The following is a 20,837-nucleotide window of genomic DNA, read 5'->3' on the forward strand; positions in this document are numbered from 1 at the left end:
TCGGTAGTTTAAAATCCTAGCCACTAGACCAGCCTATGCATTTATTTCCCGTTCAACCCGGTTTCCCGGTAATGACCGACTTTAGCCTTCAACGCCAACAACGGCGACAAACGTAGACGAGAAATAGATGAGCCGTTAGAGTGCCGAGTTTAGGCACAAAAATGTTTGCTAATGGCCGAAGAAACACCGCACTCACACCCACCAGTACAGGGGTTACCGGTCGAAGCAGCGTCAAATGAGCGATCAAACGCTGGATCGTTCGGATCTTTCTACGCCCAAAAGTGGCACCCTGGAGGTCTTACGCACGTACGTCCGATAAAGAGCGGTGCGACTTCTTCGCCGTATCATCCGGTCGTCGCGAGTGTCTCGCGAGTCTCGCGACCGGCGGCCGCAGCTTGCCAAGGTTGCCGCAAACTCGTGCGCGGTCCACGACCTACAGCTGAGCTCTCGCGTGCGGCACCCTTTCACCTCCTTTCCGCACCGAAACCCGGTCACCTGGGCAGGTGACGCTCGGCACGTGAGTGACGCGTAGCGGTACAAGCGAGCGTGGCGCTCGCATGCATGAAGCGCATTCGCCGGATCACGGATCGAACCGGTTCAAGCTTCCTCGAACTGCATCGTTCCGCGTCGTGGTGGATATTCGTTTCGTCTTCGCCCCAGACCCCGTGCGCGCCTGCAGACCGTCGTACCGCTGGGTGTTCCATGTGGCGGTTCCATGTGGCTCATGATAGTGGCAGGCGCGGTGCCCGCGCGCATTACACCTTTCGCACGGTGCCAGGCGCCAAACATGGTGTGAATCGGTTTGAATCGGTTTCTGGCACTGGCTTCGGGCGCCGTCCAAGACAGCGACCGAGCGAAGAAAGGGCACAAGAAAAGCGCAAATTGGAAAGAAACGGACCCGCCGTGTTAAGTATAGGGTCGCTTGGCTCTACGACGGTGGCTAGATTGGCGATCGTAGTGCAGTCGACCCACGACGTGACACCGTACGCAACGCATCTGACCCGCGATCTTCTGCGTGGAACCATAAATTTGCCTTCCACCGCCGAGCTCGGCCAGAGTGGTGCGAAAGAATCGGGCGCGATAGGAAGTGTGTGCCGTAGTGACAGAGTTGTTCCGGTTCCGTTTTGTGTATCCGTGTGTATTCTGTGACCAGTATCCGTGGCCGCGAATGCATCATCTGACGCCCTATCTGGCCGCCGTAGAGCAGTTACCGAAAATTGTTATCAATTTTCGTGAATCTGCGCACCGGAAGCGCCAGTTTCGTTGAAGGTGAGACGACCGCGCTTGCACTTATCCGGATTGTTCCGGCGGTAGTACGTTGTTTATTACGGCCAGCTTCGGGGCCCTACGAAGGACTTTTTAATTTAACGCCCTAATGTTGAGCCACCGATTAGTTGGTGCGGTGGTGCTAACAAAGCTGCAAAGGCCACCTACCGCGAAGCACCAACAACGTGCCGACTATTTGTTTTTGCTCAAAACACCGGGCCACCGAGTGCGTTTCGAGAATGTTTATGAAAATTAACGACCAAAGTTTCCGTGTTTTGTTGCTTCACGTTTAGCCGCGCAAGACACGCCACATTCCGCGTGGAATTTACGAGCTTGCATGTCGATGACTGTGTCGCCTCCGGCAAATGATTGATGAGGCGTAAACCAATGGCAGCAGCTAACCAAAGTTCAATTGCCCCCGGGTCGGGTGGGAAATGGAAAAAAGCGGCAACAAATAGCGAGTAGTCCGGTAGGCCGAACCACTCGAGCGGCCGAGGCTCGAGTAGGGTTTTAATTAGTGCAATAAAGGTCCGTGACAGTTGAGTGGCACAGATAGCGAGCCTCAAGCGAGTCGAGCAGCATATCTCTGGACATCATAGCCTAGGACTGGAATTGGCCCGAAACTCTCCGGCAGCCTGCCGGAAGTACTTGAACACCGATAGCCGCGGATGGGGATGGTTCCATTCATCATCGCCTTTCGCTGGCTGGCTGGCGCCGACGAGGAAATTAAAATTCGTCAAGAAGATAGCGCCACGGGTCCAAAGTTCACCGCGAAACCCGCAAACAGTATATTCAATCATTGCGCCATAAATTTGGCGCCTCCTAAATTAAACGCTACGCAAAGTGATGCAAAACATTGAGTTCATTGGGGCAGTGTTTGATAAGACGCAATGCTTCCGTTATCGGTCCCCGCGATCCGGTGGCGATGCGTGGAAAAAGAAGATACGCACCCGCACGAAGTGCGCACTAGTAGGACATCCTTCCAGGCAGGCAGAGTGTCTTTTGGGACCAAGTCCAGTTCTGGAGTGGTCGGAAGGCCAGCCGGACGCGCGATCCGCTGCCGATTGTGACAGTCAATTAGTGTCAAACCCATTAACGGTTCACGCGAGAGAGTTGAGCGTCGAGTACGTAACACTTCAAGGAGCCGAACCCGGTAACGAAAACAGTCAGGCGTCGTCCAAGTGAAACATTTCTCATCGAACGCCGCCGCCAATTGGCTGCGACCCTGGAAGCTGTAATGAGCGAGCTGTACACAGCGAGCGCGTTGTCCGCGTTGCATCGTCCTCACCATCGGCTGGTACCGGGGCGGCTGGTTAGGACCGCCCGGTAGAGGTTCGAACTAGATCTATCCTCCTCTAACTCAACCGATCCGGCTCACCGCTGGCCCCGTTCCGGCTGTGAGCGGCGCGCACGCGGGAGCCCTTCAGCGGTGTTAAGGTTGTCGGCACGCCATGAGCAGCGAAGGACCAGGACAAAGCGGAATCGGTGGGCCGGTGGATGAGTGTGGAAAATTTCGAAAACCCCGCTAATGACCCGGCGGGGACCCGGTGCACCCGGCTCAAAAATTGCCGCGGTGCCCGGGCGCAAGGTCACCGGGCACGGGGCCAGGCGAGGGAGTCTCCGGCCGACGATTCCGGTCCGGTTTGGCAGAAAGTTCAACACGCGCAACCAACACACGCGCACACGCCAACAATCCTGCCACGCACCGGACGTACTCACACCAGGGAGCGCGGGCCGTACGTCACTGAGGAATGCGTCGGGTGGGGAGTCGTTCGCGGCGCGATCGTTCTGATGTGCTGATGTGCTTCTGCGGGAAGCATCGAACACTCGAAAGCTTTTCACAGCCGCCGGTAGTGGGAGTGGGGGTGTTGGGCGGGGGAGGGAGAGGGCGCGAAGCGACACACCAGGCCGACAGCCGTTCGCTAATAAATGGCCGCGGTTCAATTTGTTGTTATTGAGTTTCGAATCTCGTCTCGTGCGGTGCAGACACGGACGACGCACGGAGCAAGCGAAGCGCAAGTTAAGCGAAAAGAGTGTCCAGTGTCCCGGTCCCCCGGATGGCGTGGCGTTAGATTGAGCCATTGTTTATGAGCTTTTCCCCCGGCCGCAATTCCCGCAGTGGATAAAGTGTTTGTGTGTGTGCGTGCTTTTTTTTCTCGTTAAAAGTTGCAAGTGCACAGAACTATATCGGACGCAGGACCCTAGTCTAGCCGGAAGAGAGCGGCTAAGCCAGCTTACGAACGATTCGTTTTTTTTGGGGAAAGGTTAGCTTTCTCTCCCTCTCTCTCTCTCTCTTTGTCTCGCCCGTGCGCTCGGCGAACGACGCAAAGGACAACGCGAATGCAATATAGAACGGGCAGCTTTGGACTTATCGTGCTGCTGCAGTTTAGAACGTTTCTTAAACATCGTGCGTTGGCCCACCGGAAGCGCCAGTTCCGTTGAGGTATGAGCCACCATTTACTGCAGCGTAGTTTTACTAAATATTATTGCATAATTCCCAATCGCACAATACGGCACTAGGTGGGCCAGGCAATGGCAAGTGCCAAACTTCGACACTCAGTTTACGGAACCCAAAATAATAGGAATTCATGTATACTTCAAATAATCTTTAATAACTCTCCTTAATCGATGCCTTTAACTATATCACGTGATGCTAAGTTTGGAAGTGGCGAAAAGTTCACGAAATGATCACGAAAATGTGAACTTCTTCTTGATTCAAAAACCAAGAAATATACATGTCCACAAGTACGGTATTTTTTTACTCCCAGCATCAGTCAAACGTTCATTATTATGTGATGATGATGATAAGTCCCACCTCTTACCTCTGCATAGGTTTGAGAAGGACGGATTTGAGATGTCATGACAGTCGAAGACAGTTGGAGTACTGGATCAGACAGGGAATTTCCAAGTTCTAGGATTGATTATGGAATATCTAGAAATTACCAAAAAGAAAGAGTTGCCTGAAATGCAACTTGTGGCAATGATCTGACCGCAGCCAGACCGATCGAATGCCCATCTAACGTGATGCCATCAAATCAATGGCTGCTGGTCAATTATTGTCACCGTATCTGTAGGTTTCACGCGGGAGACAGCGATACGAAGGTGTTGCGCAAATGCGATTTCTTCTTGCGGCGTGCCGTAGAAACAACGCTGCGAAAACGCGTTCGATAGTATGCCAATTGTTTTGTCGAACTGAATCTGCTGCTATCTAACACGAATCCGTGCAGACACACCCCGTGACGAACATTTCCGGAGAGTCCGCGGTCGCTTGTTTGAGGCGCGACCCCGATAACGGCACCGTGCGTCTTGCAGAACAGCCGCGGGTATCGGATATTTGTGTCTTGATGCCCAGTGACAGGTACTCCTGTTTTCGCGGTCGCCAGTTTGGGTGACTCACCTCAACCCTTCGCCGGTGCTAGTTGGGGAATTCCCGTATGCTAGACCGACTGGTGCCTCTCGACTTTCTACCGGAGCTGGATCATCGACCCAGCCGAAGGCTGTTGACGACACTCTGACGACTGGCTATCAGTCAGAAAAATACCCTATGCTACGATATGCTGGGCCGGGCTGTGTTTTCTTCCTCCGCCCGCGTTGCGTTGTGGGCCTCTTCACAACCCGCCACGTAATGATGGGGCGATTGTTTGGTGATAAGTCAATCAACAACGGAGCGTAGCTCGCGAGATGGCGCTCTGGAGAGGTAACTTTATCTAACCCACGCTCGGTCGGGTCCCCGAAAGGCGTCCGACACGAGCGCGCCGCGAACCTGACTGCCTTTCTGGAGTTTGAACTGGATCGATCTTCTTCGAACCCACCCGATCTGCAACAATACTGGACCGCTCCGGGCCCGATGACGACGACGGGACGATAAAAACCCATTTGTTGTGATCAGCAGCAACCACCCGTATCGAAGTGGGCGATCCACGTCATTCGCGGTAATTGAGGCCGTGTTCGGACAGCATTGTCCGGGGTGGGTGCTTTGCTGGGAAGACATGACAAATAGCAACTAGCCCGGGCCCCGGGCCGGGAAGTAGATAAAAAAGTTGCCTATAAACGGTTTCGCTCCAGATCGGAATGCCATTAGTCCAAGGCCGGCGTTCATCGAAGCGTTGCTGCTGGAGCTTTGTTTTGGACAATCGGCAAATGTGACACTCGGACGAAATAGGCCTACGGGACGGCTCGTGTGACAGACTTCCACCCCGTGGCTCCCGGATCAGGCCTCTGGCAAAGAATCTTCCCCCCCCCCAGAGAACCGGGCCACCGATCGCACCGTTCGAGTACGCGAAGGCAAACCAAGAAACCTCGGTGACCTTACGATTTTTAACCCCCTTCGTCCACAGGAGGAGAGTAAGCGCTTACGAAGGCCGCGCACATCGTCGTCGGTGGAAATGTAAATCATTCGCCCACGGACACCGTACCGCATTCGAATTCGAGCTACTGACAGCTTTGGTCCGAATACGTACACGACGCGACACCTGCCAGCGACACCCGTCTGCGAAACGACTTGCTGACAGCTGGCTAGCCTAGAGGCCTAGAGTACCACCGAAGGATCCGCCACAGCACCGTGTTTGCCGCAGTACGCCAGATCGCGTGCCCCGTTAGCTCCGCCCCGAGAGAAAGACAGCGAAACAAGATGGTGGCGCGTGGCCCCAATTCCTTGGCGTTGCGCCGAGGTACACCAATCATGATGATGATGACGGTAATCTTCGTTACGTTTGCGGTCTCGGTACGATCGGCATCACTCGGTGTCGGCGGTGTTGTTGGTGTCGGTAAAGATGAGCCGCCCGTGGACCACACCTTGGAAGCTGGCCCCGAGCTGGCCCAGTTCACCGTGTACGACTACCTGGCGGTCGGCGCTATGCTCGTCATATCGGTGGGCATCGGTAAGTGGATATGCAGGAAGCGAGGTGTCAGATCACGGGTGTAACGCGATCGCGATCTCCTCTCGGCAGGGGTCTTCTATGGATGGTTTGGCAAGAAGAAAACGGCGGACGGGCTGGATGCCGGTGGCAGCTCCGGCGACTTCCTGCTCGGCACCGGTATGAGTCTGTTCCCGGTCACGCTCAGCCTGACCACTAGCTTTATTACCGCCATCGAACTTCTGGGCAACCCTTCGGAGATGTTCTTCAACGGCACGCAGTTCTCGCTGATCGGTACGTACTGATGGGGAGATCCAGCCCTAGGAGCTCTCTCATTTTACCGACCGGTTCCATTCCCTACTTCACAGTGATATCGATGGTCCTGGTCGTGCCGGTTGCGGTTAAGGTGTTCTATCCCATCTACTACAAGCTGGAGGTTACCAGCTGCTACGAGTACCTCGGGATGCGCTTCGACAAGCGGATCCGAGTGTTCGGGGCCGTACTCTACATCCTGCAGGTAAGTCTAGTCACTTGGAATCCAGGGATGACCTTCCGCCGCGGGTGGCTTAGCTCGCCGCCGTAGCGGTTTCCGGAAGCGGGATTTTGTGGTCGCACCCTCTCCCATTCGCCTCGTTCCTTACTCCGCCCCCAGCTAGACCACAACCGTTCACGCACTTCACGTTCACCAATCTCACAGTCGCAAAGTGTCGGATCGTTTCGATTGTTTTGCGGGTTGCGGAACAGTTGCGTCTCGCGTAAAGGGCGCCCATTTAACGAGTGTAAATGCGCACTTTCCTCCGCCCCCCGGGGTCTGGCCTTGAACCCCCCTTCACGCAGTCACTGCGCAGTTGTGACGTTTCAATGTCGTGTGCAGCTGTGCGCGCTGTTCCAGGTATTCGCACCTCGCAATAAAAAGCTGTGGCTGTGGAATCCTGGGCCATTTCACCTCGGGCAAAACCGGGGACGCTGTACTGTAGGAGTTTTATGGGTGTGTGTAGAAGCCTTTTCCGCTCCACGTACCCCGAGCAGCAGACCAACCCTTTTTCGTTGGGGGCACTTTCCACCGGGAAACTGCTGGGCTGCTTCCAGCCGAGAGAGGCTTCGTACGGGAAGCGTGGTCGTAAATTGAATTCGTTCGGAGTGGCCCCAGTTGTGTGGTGTTACGAGGGGTGGTGAGGGGCGAAAGGTTCCGTAGGGTGCACTTGCGCCGATGCTTTTGCGTTGATTACATTTGATCTTGTCTCCGTTCTCGGCTGGGATGGCCGGGGGAGCTCTCGTTAAACCGAATCAAGCTGAAAACCACATTCCAACACACATACGCAAACACATTTGCCAGCTTCGCAGTTTTGGGCCACCCGCGCCGGAAGTCGGGTGTCGGAGGTGGGAAATTTATGTGCTTCCCCCGGCTCACCCTGTCCCGCGGTTCCGACCCCAAATCGCATCGCATTTGCATTTCTTCTTTCTTCGGCACTTATTTATGCTCCCGGCTCCCATGCGATGGTGGATGGCGGCGAGAGATAAACGCATCGCATTTGAAGGGTTCGACTCGGCCCCGGAACCCGCTTGACACGAGCGCCTCGCCACTGGAGGTACTTGGCTTTTTATTTCCTGGCGGGCGGCGGAAGTTCTTTAGCTCGTCGGCGAAGGTCGGCCCGGCGAATGCATCGGCGAATTTACGGCGAAGCAACCGAGGCCCGGGTGGCCGGCTCCCGAGAGCTGTTTAGTTGGAGTAGAAAATTAAATCGTCCTGCCCGCCCGAGTCCGTCCGCCCGACGAGCATATGGGTGGGTGGGTTGCTCCCGGGTGCTCGTCGGCCATTTTTTGCCGGTTCCAGTCGCCGGTTGCTGACTTGGGGTCGGGAACCGGCATCGTAAAAGCTCACATTAGGGGATTAGGCGGATTTTTTGGTTTTGTAATTGTATCGCCTACGCTCAGGCCCCCGGTTTTTTTATGAGTGATTAAGGAACGTGGATCCGGTTCGGACCGGGGTTTTCCGGAAGCTTTAATTTGTTTTGTGGGGCTTTTTGCACACTATAAAACCCTTGTAAAGTCTGCCAGACGGAAAGGCTACACCAAACGTGCCACGTGACAGCCGAGCACACGCCTTTGCCTGGGAAGCTGTCTCTTCTGTTCAGGCATCGTTGGGATAGAATTACTATTGTGGTTGAAGCCAACGAGTGTGTGTTGACTATTTTGGATCGAGTTTCAAGCCTCTCGTTGATTTTCGCTCCTTATCCGGACTTGTCTCGATGGGCTTATCCGTAGATCATCCGTCTGCGTTGCACCGATTCATCGGCTAAAGCCGGTGCTTAATATGGCTCTGTCCGTTGAATTTGCCCCGAGCAAAAGTGAGATATCGTCTTCTGATTGCTCAAGCGACAGCGACACAAGAAATTATAGCAAATGTTGACCAAAAGGGTGACCAAGTAGCCATGTAGAGCTTTTACTTTTTATCACGATTTATTTTGTTAACAACTTTAATCGTCAGAAGATGTTCCAAAAGTGCAAACAAAATTTGTTCTAAAATTCAACAATGTACCAAGAATTATTAATTAGCTCCATTACTGTGGCATACATGACTTGGTCGATGTCCCTGGGCTAAAGGGTCAATTTTATAGGAACTTGTTCTGTTTCCACTTCTAGTCAATTTTTTACCATTTCAGTAAATGGCAGACTGAAAGGGATATTGCTCTGTTGCATAAATTTAGAGAACATGCTTGCTGACCTAACACTTTTGCAAAGAAGTGAACCATTCCAAACCCTGCCCGCGTTCGTGGCACTTTTCCATTTACCGCCCTCAGACAGCGAGTGTTTGATTGGCAACATCATAAGTCAGATGTGGCGCAAAGATTCGGCGGCACACCGGACCATCAATTCGTCTCCGCAATGCTGGTTGGTCCCGAGATAAAACGAGAGAGAGAGAGCCAACCGCATCCGGGGGGTCCAGGGATTTAGGCCTAAGTTGTATATCCGAAGGATCCACAGACTGACATCGGGATTTGAACGACAAATCTCGGTCAAGGAATCTGTGGCGCCCTGCCCCGTGCCGGTGCCAGGTGTCCAGGGTCGGCAGTGGGCACCTGCTCCACCTTGCCCCACCTTCGCCGGGCCCGTTGCGAAAATGAACAAAACCCCGAAAAAGGTCCACGCAAGGGACTGGGCGGATATTGGTGATATTTGTTGTTACGATTATTAATCGAACAATTTGTGTGTTTCTAATTTCTCGGGGAACTCGGCGACCTTCGTCAGTGCCCCTCGAGCTGTGGCCCGCACGTTCCCGGCAGACGGGGGCAGGACGGGGCGATCGGACCGAAGGCAGATCAAAGTCTTATGGTCGGTCGTGTAACTCGAAGTTCGGGGGATTTTCCGGAACAGAGAGACAACGGAGCGAACGACGAAAGGGTCCGAGATTAGAGCGGGAAAGGTAAACTTTATCAAAGGTGGATTAACTAGGGGCTGGGTGGTTGGAATTTAGTTTGATTGAATTTTATTCCCCGGTCCGATTTCGGCTCCGGAGATTTCCGGAGTTTGGCGGGCCCGGTAAGATAAGAAGGCCAGGATTGGGCCGTTTCGAGGTCCTGTTTGGCTATGGTCGGTAGTGCTTGCGGTGCTGTTCCGGGGACTGAAGCTTCTCAGGCTTATCCCGGTTTGCTTAGTAATTTAAGCATTTTCACTCGCATCGCAAACATTTGCGCAGGCTCCCAAACAAAAGCTTCAATCTGCACGCTGCAGAGGATTAGGAAATAATTTGTGTAGCCTTGATGCGTCCGGACATCGGATAGGCTACCACTTTTGCAGGCCAAGGCTGCAGCTCTCGTACTCTTTTGATGCATTTCGCTAAGGTCCACAAAAAAAAAGACTCAGTTTGATGGGGCAGCCATGATGGTTTGTGTGCCGCTTCCCGGCGGATGTTCTTCCACGCGGATCGACACAATTGCTGTAAACATCGCTCGTAGCCTTAAACATTGCTAATCCTTGCCGTGTCCGGGAAGTCAACCGGTTGGGGGGTGCTCCGGCGGAGCTAAGAACACTTACTCGCGGCATCTTACGAACGGGATGTGCACCCTCCGTAACACACACCAAGCCGGAAGTGCTTGCTCTAACTCCTTCGTTTGCTTCTCGTTCTCTCTTTCTTCCCGGTGCACACACAGATGCTGTTCTACACCTCCGTGGCCGTGCTGGCGCCCGCCATCGCCCTGTCGGCGGCAACAGGTCTGAATCGGTACATCGCCGTCGTCCTGATCTACTTCGTGTGCATCTTCTACTCGTCGCAGGGCGGCATGAAGGCGGTCGTTATCGCTGATACGTTTCAGGTGAGCGTTTCTGGTGCAGCATTATGTTGCTAGCCCGGGGTCGGTCCGCCGGCTCCGGGCTCCGGGACATGTACTCCGAATACCGTTGTAACGGAAGGCGACCATATAGGACGTTCGCTTGTTGTGTTACATTCACTTTGAAGCGAACACCGGACGTGGGCGCGGTGTTGCCTTACAAGTCGGCAAGTCGAAGTCCGCCACCAGCAGTCTGCCGGAGTCTTCCTTAGAAAAGCATTCTCCTCGCAGCGAGCGTGGAACGCTAAAGGCAACATTTGTGGAAGAAAACAGCCCAAAGAAACAGCAGCAGAAGTTCTTTTAGGAGCGAACGGTAGGAGTTGCTCTATTATCTCAAGCAAAACAATCAAGAGCGGAACCCCGGTCCCGGTGCCGGTCCGCAATGCACAAGGCGGGGGAAACAATGTCAGCTCCCGGGGCCGGAGAGTGATCAAGTGATTGTCGTTTTATCTCCGACGGGCGCCAAGCTGCACCTTTTTATTTGACCGTCAAAAAGACTTAAAGGCTCTCTGGTGCAGGAGACAAACAGATCGGAACGAATGGATGTCCTCGAGGTCGGCGAGTGCATCATCCCAGGAGCAGGTCGGTTGTGTTGGTGCACCTTGAACGTGACTGCGACGTCGAGTCCTAGAGGACGCGCCGTTCCATCAACGAGACCCGGTGGGGGATTACATTGTTATTAAGGGGCGAGTCATTTGCTGGCGTCGGCGGCGAGCTCAGCTTCAAACGTTCCGAGACAGAGCTGCTTGATGTGCGCTGGGAAATGAACACATTTTTCATGCGCTTCCTGGGCTCTCCCCTCGACCCCGGGGTATGCCCGCCTGAGAAGGCCGGAGACACAATAGAGCTGCACAAACACACACACACACATACTGGATAGAGACTATCTAAAGTCTTGCAGATCTTTTGCAGGGAGTTACAAAAGAAACAACCAAACAGCTTCCACCGATCACCGAGTTGAGTGACTTCGCTGCAACAAATGAAGATGTGCGCATTCAACGATGCCGACGCCATCCATCCAATTCGCTAAACGGTGTCTCGGTGGCCAGTACGGGGTATGACAATGCTTTGCGCGTGTTGTTGCTACTTGATGATGAACGAACATCACAAACCCGTTGATGAAATGGCCCCTTGGTTTTTAACCTTTTCGCACACAGCGCAGCAATGCTCGGTCTCATTAAATGCACCAAAGTAACAGCGAGCTAATTGTAGCTGTTTTGCGTGGCATTTTCCTTAGGCCGATTGTTTCGCTGATTGCTTGTCAAATGCGCGCCATGCAGATCTGCGAGGAACTCGCGTCCTATTCTCAATGCAACGCAAACTGACTCAGAGTTCTCGATTATTTCGTGGGGGGAATATTTACCCACTGCCTACGGTAGCTTGCTGTGAATGCTCCAAGTAACTAGCAGCAGACTGCGGTTCCACAAGGCGAGCCGAGCGAGACGATTCCGGCAACGATTTCCGGCCGCAGTAACGCGCGGTTTTTATTCTCGACCACCCGGCACGGTACGGCAGCCTTCTTCCGGTGTGAAGGGCGTCTGGTTTGCGCCAAGCCAAGTGCCCCGCCAAGGCGAACGCCTTGCGCCTCCTTCGGGTGGCAGACGGCGCCACCGTCGGTGCCGCTTGCCGGTGGTTCGGGTAATTAGACAAATTATGCATTCATTAGCAACCCATCTGCCGAACCCTAAAACTCCTTGGATCGATGGCGGTGAGGGGGAGGTTGGAGGGTGCCCGACGGCGTGCGAAGATTCTGCGTTTGCCAAAGAGGCAAACATCAGCTCGCGCGCGCACCGCGAGGGGAACAAATATTTTCATAACCCACCAGGCACCAGGCGCCTCCATCGCGCACTTCCTGGCGCTGCCTGCGGTGCCATTTTGCGCACCGGGACCCCAGTTAGCGGTCTTAATGGAAATTTATTGTTTCTTTGGGGCGCGCGCGAGCGCACTTGTGTGTGTGTGTGTGTTGATAGTACCGACCCAGTAACTTGAGACATCTTCCGTGGGGAAATGCGCTCGGAAAATGCGACCGAACCCCGAATCCGACCAGGCTGAAAATTTGGCAATTGAAACCACGTGCCACAAATTTCACTTGACGTCGGGGTACGCGCGAAGGTGTGTGACGCGACCGTCGCTTTGAGGAACGGGTTTTGGGCGTTGCCGCCCACATCGGGCGATGTGCGAAGTTCGAATGCAAAGTGAACAGATGAGTGTAATCTCACCTGTACACATTATTAAGATAAATAGCGTGACATTAACGTCATTGACTCCGGCGGAGACGAGCGCGCGCCCCGAGCGTCACACACACGACACGGTCGCAGTCTAGCGGAGCGGGTAGCGGCGAAGCAGATACACGAAGGCTCCGGAAGATTGTTTTGCATTCCCGAAATACTTGCGTAGCGAGCGAGTGATTTATTGAGGCACCGAGGCGGTGGCGGTGAAGCGAGAGTGCCGTCAAACGGACGACGTACGGGTAGGACGAAAAAAGTGTTCAAATTGGAAAGTCGGAAGTCGGCTTGCCGGTAAAACGGAGCATGCGCACCACTCGTCGAGGCTAAGCAAATGGGAAAGGAAGCATTTTACAGATCGTTGCGTTATTCGATCATGCTGTTCTTTGTTTTATTTTAAACTTCGTTGTTTCATCCTTCTTTGACCGATTAAGAGTGTCCTTATTTTTGTTATGGACTAAGTTTGGGTCTCTTGTTGCTTTGCTATGTTGAATGGTTGTACCGAGGCCCAAATTTAGCGCTTCTTTGTTTCCTTTCATTGTTGATTGTTGCGTCCTTTCTCGATCTGTAATTTAAATTGTTGAATTGTTTGAAACCCTTTGGTGGTCGTTTTGAACTTTTTTCCTATTGCGTGGTTATGACAAATTCGTTTCACTCACCGGCGACAGTTGACAGTTTAAAGCGTTTAGAAAAATTCCGCTCATTTTTTAACAACTCAATCCTCGACACATCCTTCCCGGCAGCCAACTGGTGGCCAAACGGCCACCGAGCGCCCTGAAGCTCTTATTCTCGCCATTGGCGCTGTCCTGCAGATCCCGTAATCAAACAGGTGGTCGCCGTAGGTCGTCCGCCCAACGGACTCATGCTTCGTGCAGGACCTTCGGGGGAGTGTGAAATTAATTGCACGGCCATGACCAGCGACGACTGTGACCAGATAGATTAATTCAATTAACTTTCAATGCGAACGACGTTGGCCCACACTCACTACGCAGGACGCCTTTTTTTTCGCCCTGGCATTGTGGAGCGCCATAAATGATCCTTTGGAGGGGAATTGAATAAATGCCATCACGCCCCTTTATGCTGCCGGGCCGGGCCGGAAATTGAGCTTGACAAATATATGGCTAGGGAAATTTGTTTGAACATGAAACATAAACAACACGACTCGTGCATTGCCACCGCCGTACGGTGCGGCGCAAGTAATGTGGTACGCTTCTTCAAATGATTTATGCTGTTCTGGCCTAGCACGCCCGGCGCGCATGATATCAAACAAAAAAAGGACCTCCTAGTTCGTCCCGCGTCGGGAAGGGAAATCAAACAGCATCAAATGAAACATTCCTATGAAAATCAACAATTTCCTCCCTCCCTCCCCCTGCAGTGGAGTAAAGTGGCCTAGGAAAATCACACTCTCTCTCTCGCTCACGCTCTGTCTTCGGAAGCGGTGACAAGGATACGGAAGTGAAACTGATAGACTGAAGCTCGCCGTTGGGGAGCGAAAACTCGCAGTTTGCTAGTGGGAAAATTTCATCCTCGCGGCCATTCTCGCATCTGTCTCCGCTTGAAAATTCCCCACGCACCCCGCCCCGCCGACCCGTTCGGTCCTGATAAACGGCATCCGATTACGGCAATCAGTCATATGTAAATTCACCGCACGATAGATTTTTGCTTCGCGCCCCACCGTCTAACTCCGCGAGGCTATTCCCGCGGGGTGGACCTCCCACCGGACCGGCAGAGGTTGTAAATTGTGCTTCACTGCCACCCACAGGCGGCGACGGTGGCGGGGCCGGTACTTTGTATCGCGAAACTAACTCGCGCGCGCGCCAATCACGGCCGCGCCGGCCGTGGTTGGTGAAAATTTATTTCCTTCCGTCACTTTCGCAAATCGTTTGGCACCCGCACTTCCCCCACTTCCGGTGGTGGCCGGTATCCTTACAAAAAAACCCCCCAGCACCCACACACACACACGGGCGCACCGAGCCGTTGCCGAGCCAGTCAATCATTCAAACTCCATTCCACCATTCCGCCATTGGTGGCGTCGGTGGCGCAATCAAAGCCCGCACTTTCTTCTGGCCGCGGAAATGGATGGATAGCGGAGTGGCGAGTAGGGATGGAGGGGCAAAAAAAACATGCGATGAAATCACGACGCCGTTGGAATATGAATTTGGGACGAAAGCCGGTGCTGGGGGCCCGAAATATGGAATCGGTTTTCCACACGGCACCACGGCACGACGGGGAAAACAGAGAGCACTGCGTGTGAGAGTGAGCAGCGCCGCTCCGACCGAATCAGAGATCTAAGTAGATCGGAAGCCTCCCATTGTTTCCGGTCACAGCTGGTGGTGTCGGAGGCCGGATGGGTGTGAACCAGTTTCCGGGAAGCGAAAATTAAGTCACTTTTCTTCTTGACGCGTGTGTGCGTGGCACGACGACGCACATTTGGCGTCCTTGCGGGGGGCAGGACCACCCATATATGCTGGTAGAGGCCTTGGAGAGATAAGAGCCTTGCGCGAAGAAGTGAGAGGCCGTAGTGAGAAGCCGTAAAAATCACCTCAACCCACAAGATGAGCCGCTAGCGGCGGCCGCGGGGAAAGCAGGCGACCGGAAACCGGGCCAAAGGGGAGCGGAGAAGAATAAGAATCGAGCTGAGGGCTGAGTCGAAGGTTCTTCGTTTTTTTTATCCGCCACCACGGCTGATGGCAGCTCATTGAGCCAGATTTATGCAGAGCGTTTGATAAGCTTCTTCGCGGCGCACGGCGCTCTCGGTCCTGGAGCCGGGGCTTCAATGATGAGTTTACTTGTAAGGATGATTACATTTGGTCGGTTTCTTCATTGCGCCGTGCCGTGCCGTGCCGACTCGGCTTTCAGGGGACAAAACCGTGCACCCCAAAAATCGATGGCATCTGTCGTATTCATAAATGAATTGGCGTGGCGCGATTAGGAAGATTGATTTTGGGTGCGTTTCGAGTGGGTTTTCGGGGAAACAGGCCGGGGTTGTGCGAGTTCCCGAAGGTGTCGAACCGTCGCTTCCGCAGGGCAGAGCCTCGATGGTAGTGACGATTGTCGTCCCGTTCAGCAAAGGGAAGCAATTCTCCACCAGCTTCGGCAGCTAATTGTAATTTCAAGATTTGGTTCAAGTCTGCCGTCAAGAAGAATTATGATAATGTAAAACTCTACCGTCATTTAAATATTCTAAAAACGATGTAACCATCGCGGGCACCGGATGTCTCACGGCCCCGTCGCTGAGCATACGATTGATCGTGCTTCGCTCCGGAATTCCATTTCCAATCGCAAACATCGAGAAAAACAAACTGGTACCCGATTTTCCGGGTTTTTCAAAGGACTTTCTGATGTTGCGACCGCACGCTACACGCGTAGAAGCGTAAGCGTCACCCCAAAACGGCCACCAACCTGGCAAACATCGAGTCGTTCCGATAATCCAATTCCACGGCGAAACGGTTCGGTCGATGGGATTTGTTGGAAAATGTAATTCACCTCCAGAACGATAGAAAAAAAAAACAGACATGACGTTACGTTTGGGGATTCTCTTCTTCGCTTTTCCACACAGTAACGCACCTTCGTGCGTGCGTGCGTGCGTGGTGTTTCGTGGCAACCTTCGAGCTACGCGGAAATCGGTGTCGACTTAAAAGTCGCTTCATTTTCCGCCCTAGCTGTAATCGATTCCGGATGTGAGAATTACGGTTGACGTCACCATCGTCTTCGCCGTCGTCGTCAGTCAGGCGAATGGCGAAAATCTGATTTCACGAACGGCGGGCGGCGGAGTTGGTGCGCGAAAAACGCGTCGGTGTCACTTTCTAGCGAGCGAAGCACGTGAAGCGAAGCGAAGGGCTTCATGCTGAGTGGCGCGAATCGAAGGCGCAAACGTGTTGAACGCTTGCCGTGCCCCGAATCGATCTCCTTGGGGACACCTCCTTGCCGAAGGGAACTACAAACTTATTAAAAAGATAGACGCACCCGACTGGGGAAGAATAAGTGGAAACCCTGGGACGTTTGTTCCCTCGCAACCGGGTGAGTTTGTTGCCACAAAGGAAGTCTTGCAGTGGCTTACGCCTTATCCTTACTCTCCTGGGATGTGGATGAGATTGAATTCTTTGAAATCTAGATTCGCAGATAGTCGCACGCAGTCGGGGGCCGTCGCTGGCTGAAAACAAATCCTGTCGCGAAACGAATCGCTTCTGATGGTTCTTCGTGCTGGAGGGTGTGCTCCCTTCCCTTCGGTCCATTGATTTTGCGGTCCCAGCACCGATTCCGTGCGGGTTTTGTTTCTCTTTGTCGGAGAAACGCGTACATTACACTAGATGTAACGCACGCTCTAGACGTCTGTCAACATTCGCCAGTATTGCCAGAGTTGGGGTTCCCGCAAGACGCCGTGATCGCGGTTTTATTGCCCGTAAACACCCACCTTATTGTGAGTGTGTGTGTGGGGTTCTTTTCGTTAAATGTGCTCCCATAAAGACAGGCATTACTTTTGTCGCTTCCGATATGTTACCAAAGCTAATAAGTTGCTTCGCACAATGGCGATAACTAGGTTTATTTTTCTCAATGCATTTCCATACAATACAGTCAAGCAGCGTGGATTTCTCATGCACTCCTTTCAGATTGGTTTGGTTCTATTAAACTACGTGGGATCTTCTCAGTCATTCTCGAGGTACTGCATGACTACTTGTGCCTTTTGTCTTGATCAATATTGTCTTTGATTTGATTTTGTCTTTTGTCTTGGGTATGGTAGACTCTCTAGTCAACACGATCAGGAAAGTTCGCTAGCTTGCCAGTTTCATGAAAAAATGCATCGTTAGACCATTTTTGTTTCCTAATCTTCGTATAGCTCGCTTATGGGAGAGAAGTTCAACTCTTCATCACTTTCAAAGCTTGGGTAATATAAAATAGCGTTCGGAAACTGATTGAAAACAAGGCCAGACTACATTTAGACTACATCGGATGACATGTACTGGAAAGACCAATTCGTTTTGGTGCTGATTTCTTTCGTTCCTCGACCTTCGTTGTTATAACACTTGGTTATTTAGTTGACTATTGCCCTGCTTTTGCCAAATATCTTTGCATTGTCTTTTTGGTATTTTAAATACTAAAACTCATGTTCATGATCCCCTTTGTTTGATCAGTGAAACTGTACAATATTTTAACAGAACAATCTACCGAAGGATTTGATCATCATCCGTCGGCGTATTCGTTTCAGAAAAATATGTACATTCGTGTCACAAGAATTTCACGTCACAGTATTTGACGCAAAAAGTTCGTAACTTGGCGAGTTACTGTAAGACTTATGGGTCTAAGATTCTGCCTCCTATCGCTTAAGGACAAACAGTTTCAATAGAAACACTACAAAACTACCTTGTGTCGTAACTCTTTTGGGAAAGACATTTACCGACCTGATGTGCCCCACTATCGTCTGTGAAGCTGTGAAGGGTGTCGAAAAGCAGCACCTTGAGCCTCTCCTACGGCGGGCTAATCACATGTGCGGCCACTGTCACACTTACATCTCACTTAAGAGGGTTGTGAAGCTGGCCCGAGGCTGGTCCGTGATCGTGATAATCTCTCTATAAATTGGGCGCATCCCTTCGACACGGGGGCTCCACGGGATTGTGCTTCCCGCTGACGGGCGGATGCCCTAATGCCAACCGTTTCCGCCTTTAACGGAAACGCAACCGAGCGAATGGTAATATGATAATAAATACGAAAGTGCGCCACATAAAAGAAGATTAAACGACTTTTTGTTTGTTTGTTTGTTCGCAGCCTGGTGCTGCTCCTGGTTGGTCGGTTTGGCGGGTGTTAATACAATGTTTCGCTTGCTTCGCGAGCAAGTTTTCCGGCAATCCATGTTTTTTTCTTCTTGTTTTGGTTTCGGGGGAGCTCCCGAGGATGGAGACCGCGGGTTGTTGTCTGTTTGCTGGCGCCAGCTTTATTGCCCTGCCACCTCGATAAGTCCGTGCCCGCCCGTGATAAGCCCGGCCTCGGCCAAAAACAAAAACACAAACAGGCACAACAAAAATGTTGGCACGATGGGTGAAAATTGCTGGGCCGCCCTTTTGTTGCTGCCCCGGCGGCGATGGGCCAACGCAGACATCGGCCGTCGCCATCTCCCACCCCCTGAGGACTCAAATGTGCCGGACGTGTTTATATTCATACCCGCCGCCGCCGGGGGCACACCCCATCAAAGGCTGAAAGGGTGCCGGCACCAAGAAATGCGCCATTTATCGCCATCTTACGTTTTGTTTGGTTGCGATTTGATTAACTTTCAACCGCGCAACATGGGGTGCCGGTGCCGGGATTGCTTCCCGGCGCCTGCCGTGACAGTGAATCCGTTTTTAATGCTCTTCATTGCTTTATTATCCGAGCTTTGCTGTGGGGATTTCCCGGACAGCGACAGTTATAACTCGTGCCCCGAACCGGCGCTCAAGGCTTCTAATAATTGTCACAAATAGGAAGAAACTAATCGCAACATTATGGTCTGGTGCAAACGTCGCGGTTTCGAGTCGTACTGAAAAGGCGTCCCCACACACAGCAGTAATGGAACCGGTACAGTGCTGACTCCCGGAGCACCGGAAAGCAGCTGCACAGGACGGGGAACCCGGTCCCGGCCCGACTGTCTCGCTTGTCACAACTTTGACCGAAAACTTTCCCTCGCGGTTCGGCGTTGGCGTGGCGTGAGAAATGGAAAATCATCCACCCGACGGCCCCCACATTGGTCCAGGCGGGATGGGGCAGGCAGGATTAACGGAAGCGGTATTTAAAAGGATTCGTGGAAGAAGAGGAAAAAAGCACGGCCCAACTCAAGACTTGAAGCGTTCTGCTGAAAGCGAGGCGCGCGTGATTTAGAAAGTTTTATTGTTTTCTACGCGCTGACGGCCACACCGGAAGTTGCCAGGATCTCGGGGCACTCGGTGAAAATCCCCTCGGGTGATGTTGGGAGGGCAGAATGTCACGTTCAGTTTTTTTCTCAACGCTTCGACATTATTAACGCGGCCACCACGGGGATCCCCGGTCCCCCGCGGTCGGCAGGATGTTGCGAAACGAGGCTCACCCTAATTGAATGCCTTCGCCCCTGGCCCGGTGGGTGGTCTTTGCTAGAGAGGCGTGGAATTTCCTTTCCGTTTTCCGGGGGGGTTGGTTAAAATTTAGATAGGACGGAATTTTCCACGCCCACCGAACCGGGCGTATCATTTATCATGTCGGTCGGACTATTCAGTTGACAAAACATGGCTCCGGTTGTCCGGAGCAGCCTTATTTACAGCCCGGGCCGGGAGTGAGACATCCCCCATCCCGTCTGATGCTGATCGGCCGTCCCTCGGTTGAGTTGAAAGTGGAAGGATTGCGCCATTAATCCGTGCTCGGTCGATTTGGTGCTTGGTGCGATGCCGGAACCGGAACGTCGGCCCGTCGCTTTCTATTTCTGTTTCTATTTATTTTAATTTCCAAATGGATGCCGAGATTGCGAACCCATCGTGGTTCGTGCCACAATTCGCTCCTTATGTCTCCTGATGTCTATCTCTATTATAATTCCTTTTTGTTGTCTTTATTTCCCAGGCCTGCGTGCTGGTGGTGTCGCTGGTGTTGATTCTGGCCCTCGGATCGCACTACTCGGCCGGGCTGCCGGACGTGTTCAGCCGCGCTTCCGAACATGACCGGATTGAATTTTTCAAGTAAGTCTTTCCCTACAGTATGATCTCGAAATCGCGCGTCTTAAACAGTTCCTCAGGGCTGGTTCTATTCCGTTTTCGAGCCGTTTGTCACAGTTCAGTTTGGTCGCCCCGGATCGCCCTTCTGTCACTCCGTGCGCGGCGGGAACCACCGAAAGCGTGGTTCGAACATTTTATCGTCACCTGTACTCCGCTTCCGGTGACCCGGGGCGGGTCATGTTTTATTCAAGCTCTTGCTGCGGCTAGTTTTGTTCCTCTGTTGTTCCAACGGCGCTGGGCCGTCGTGTTGTTAATATTTGTTCCAAACGTCGCCCGAAATGAAAAGCGAGAATTATGTCTTTCGAGCCCGAGCCATCCCCGACCCACAGGCCATTCGTGCCGCGGTGTCAGTGTCGGCCGTGCGCCAACGGGAAAAAACGGTCGCCCCATCTTGGCCCCACTCGAGCCCGAACGGAAGTTCATAAATATTAATTATGCACATAATTTGCTTTTTTC

At 52.8% G+C, this 20,837-nt stretch overlaps 1 protein-coding gene across 1 annotated transcript in view; it reads left to right on the forward strand.

Moving 5' to 3' along the window:
• The first annotated feature begins 5,947 nt into the window (after positions 1-5,947).
• The window catches only part of LOC128266921 (sodium-coupled monocarboxylate transporter 1), a 35,071-nt gene continuing 20,181 nt past the window's right edge, over positions 5,948-20,837 (forward strand). The window contains exons 1-5 of the mRNA XM_053003710.1: positions 5,948-6,146; positions 6,216-6,416; positions 6,491-6,639; positions 10,274-10,435; positions 20,230-20,345. Coding sequence (XP_052859670.1) covers positions 5,948-6,146; positions 6,216-6,416; positions 6,491-6,639; positions 10,274-10,435; positions 20,230-20,345 — 827 coding nt within the window. The remainder of the gene's footprint in view (positions 6,147-6,215; positions 6,417-6,490; positions 6,640-10,273; positions 10,436-20,229; positions 20,346-20,837) is intronic.

Source organism: Anopheles cruzii, chromosome 2, assembly GCF_943734635.1.
Source record: "Anopheles cruzii chromosome 2, idAnoCruzAS_RS32_06, whole genome shotgun sequence".
NCBI classification, from domain to species: Eukaryota; Metazoa; Arthropoda; class Insecta; order Diptera; family Culicidae; genus Anopheles; species Anopheles cruzii.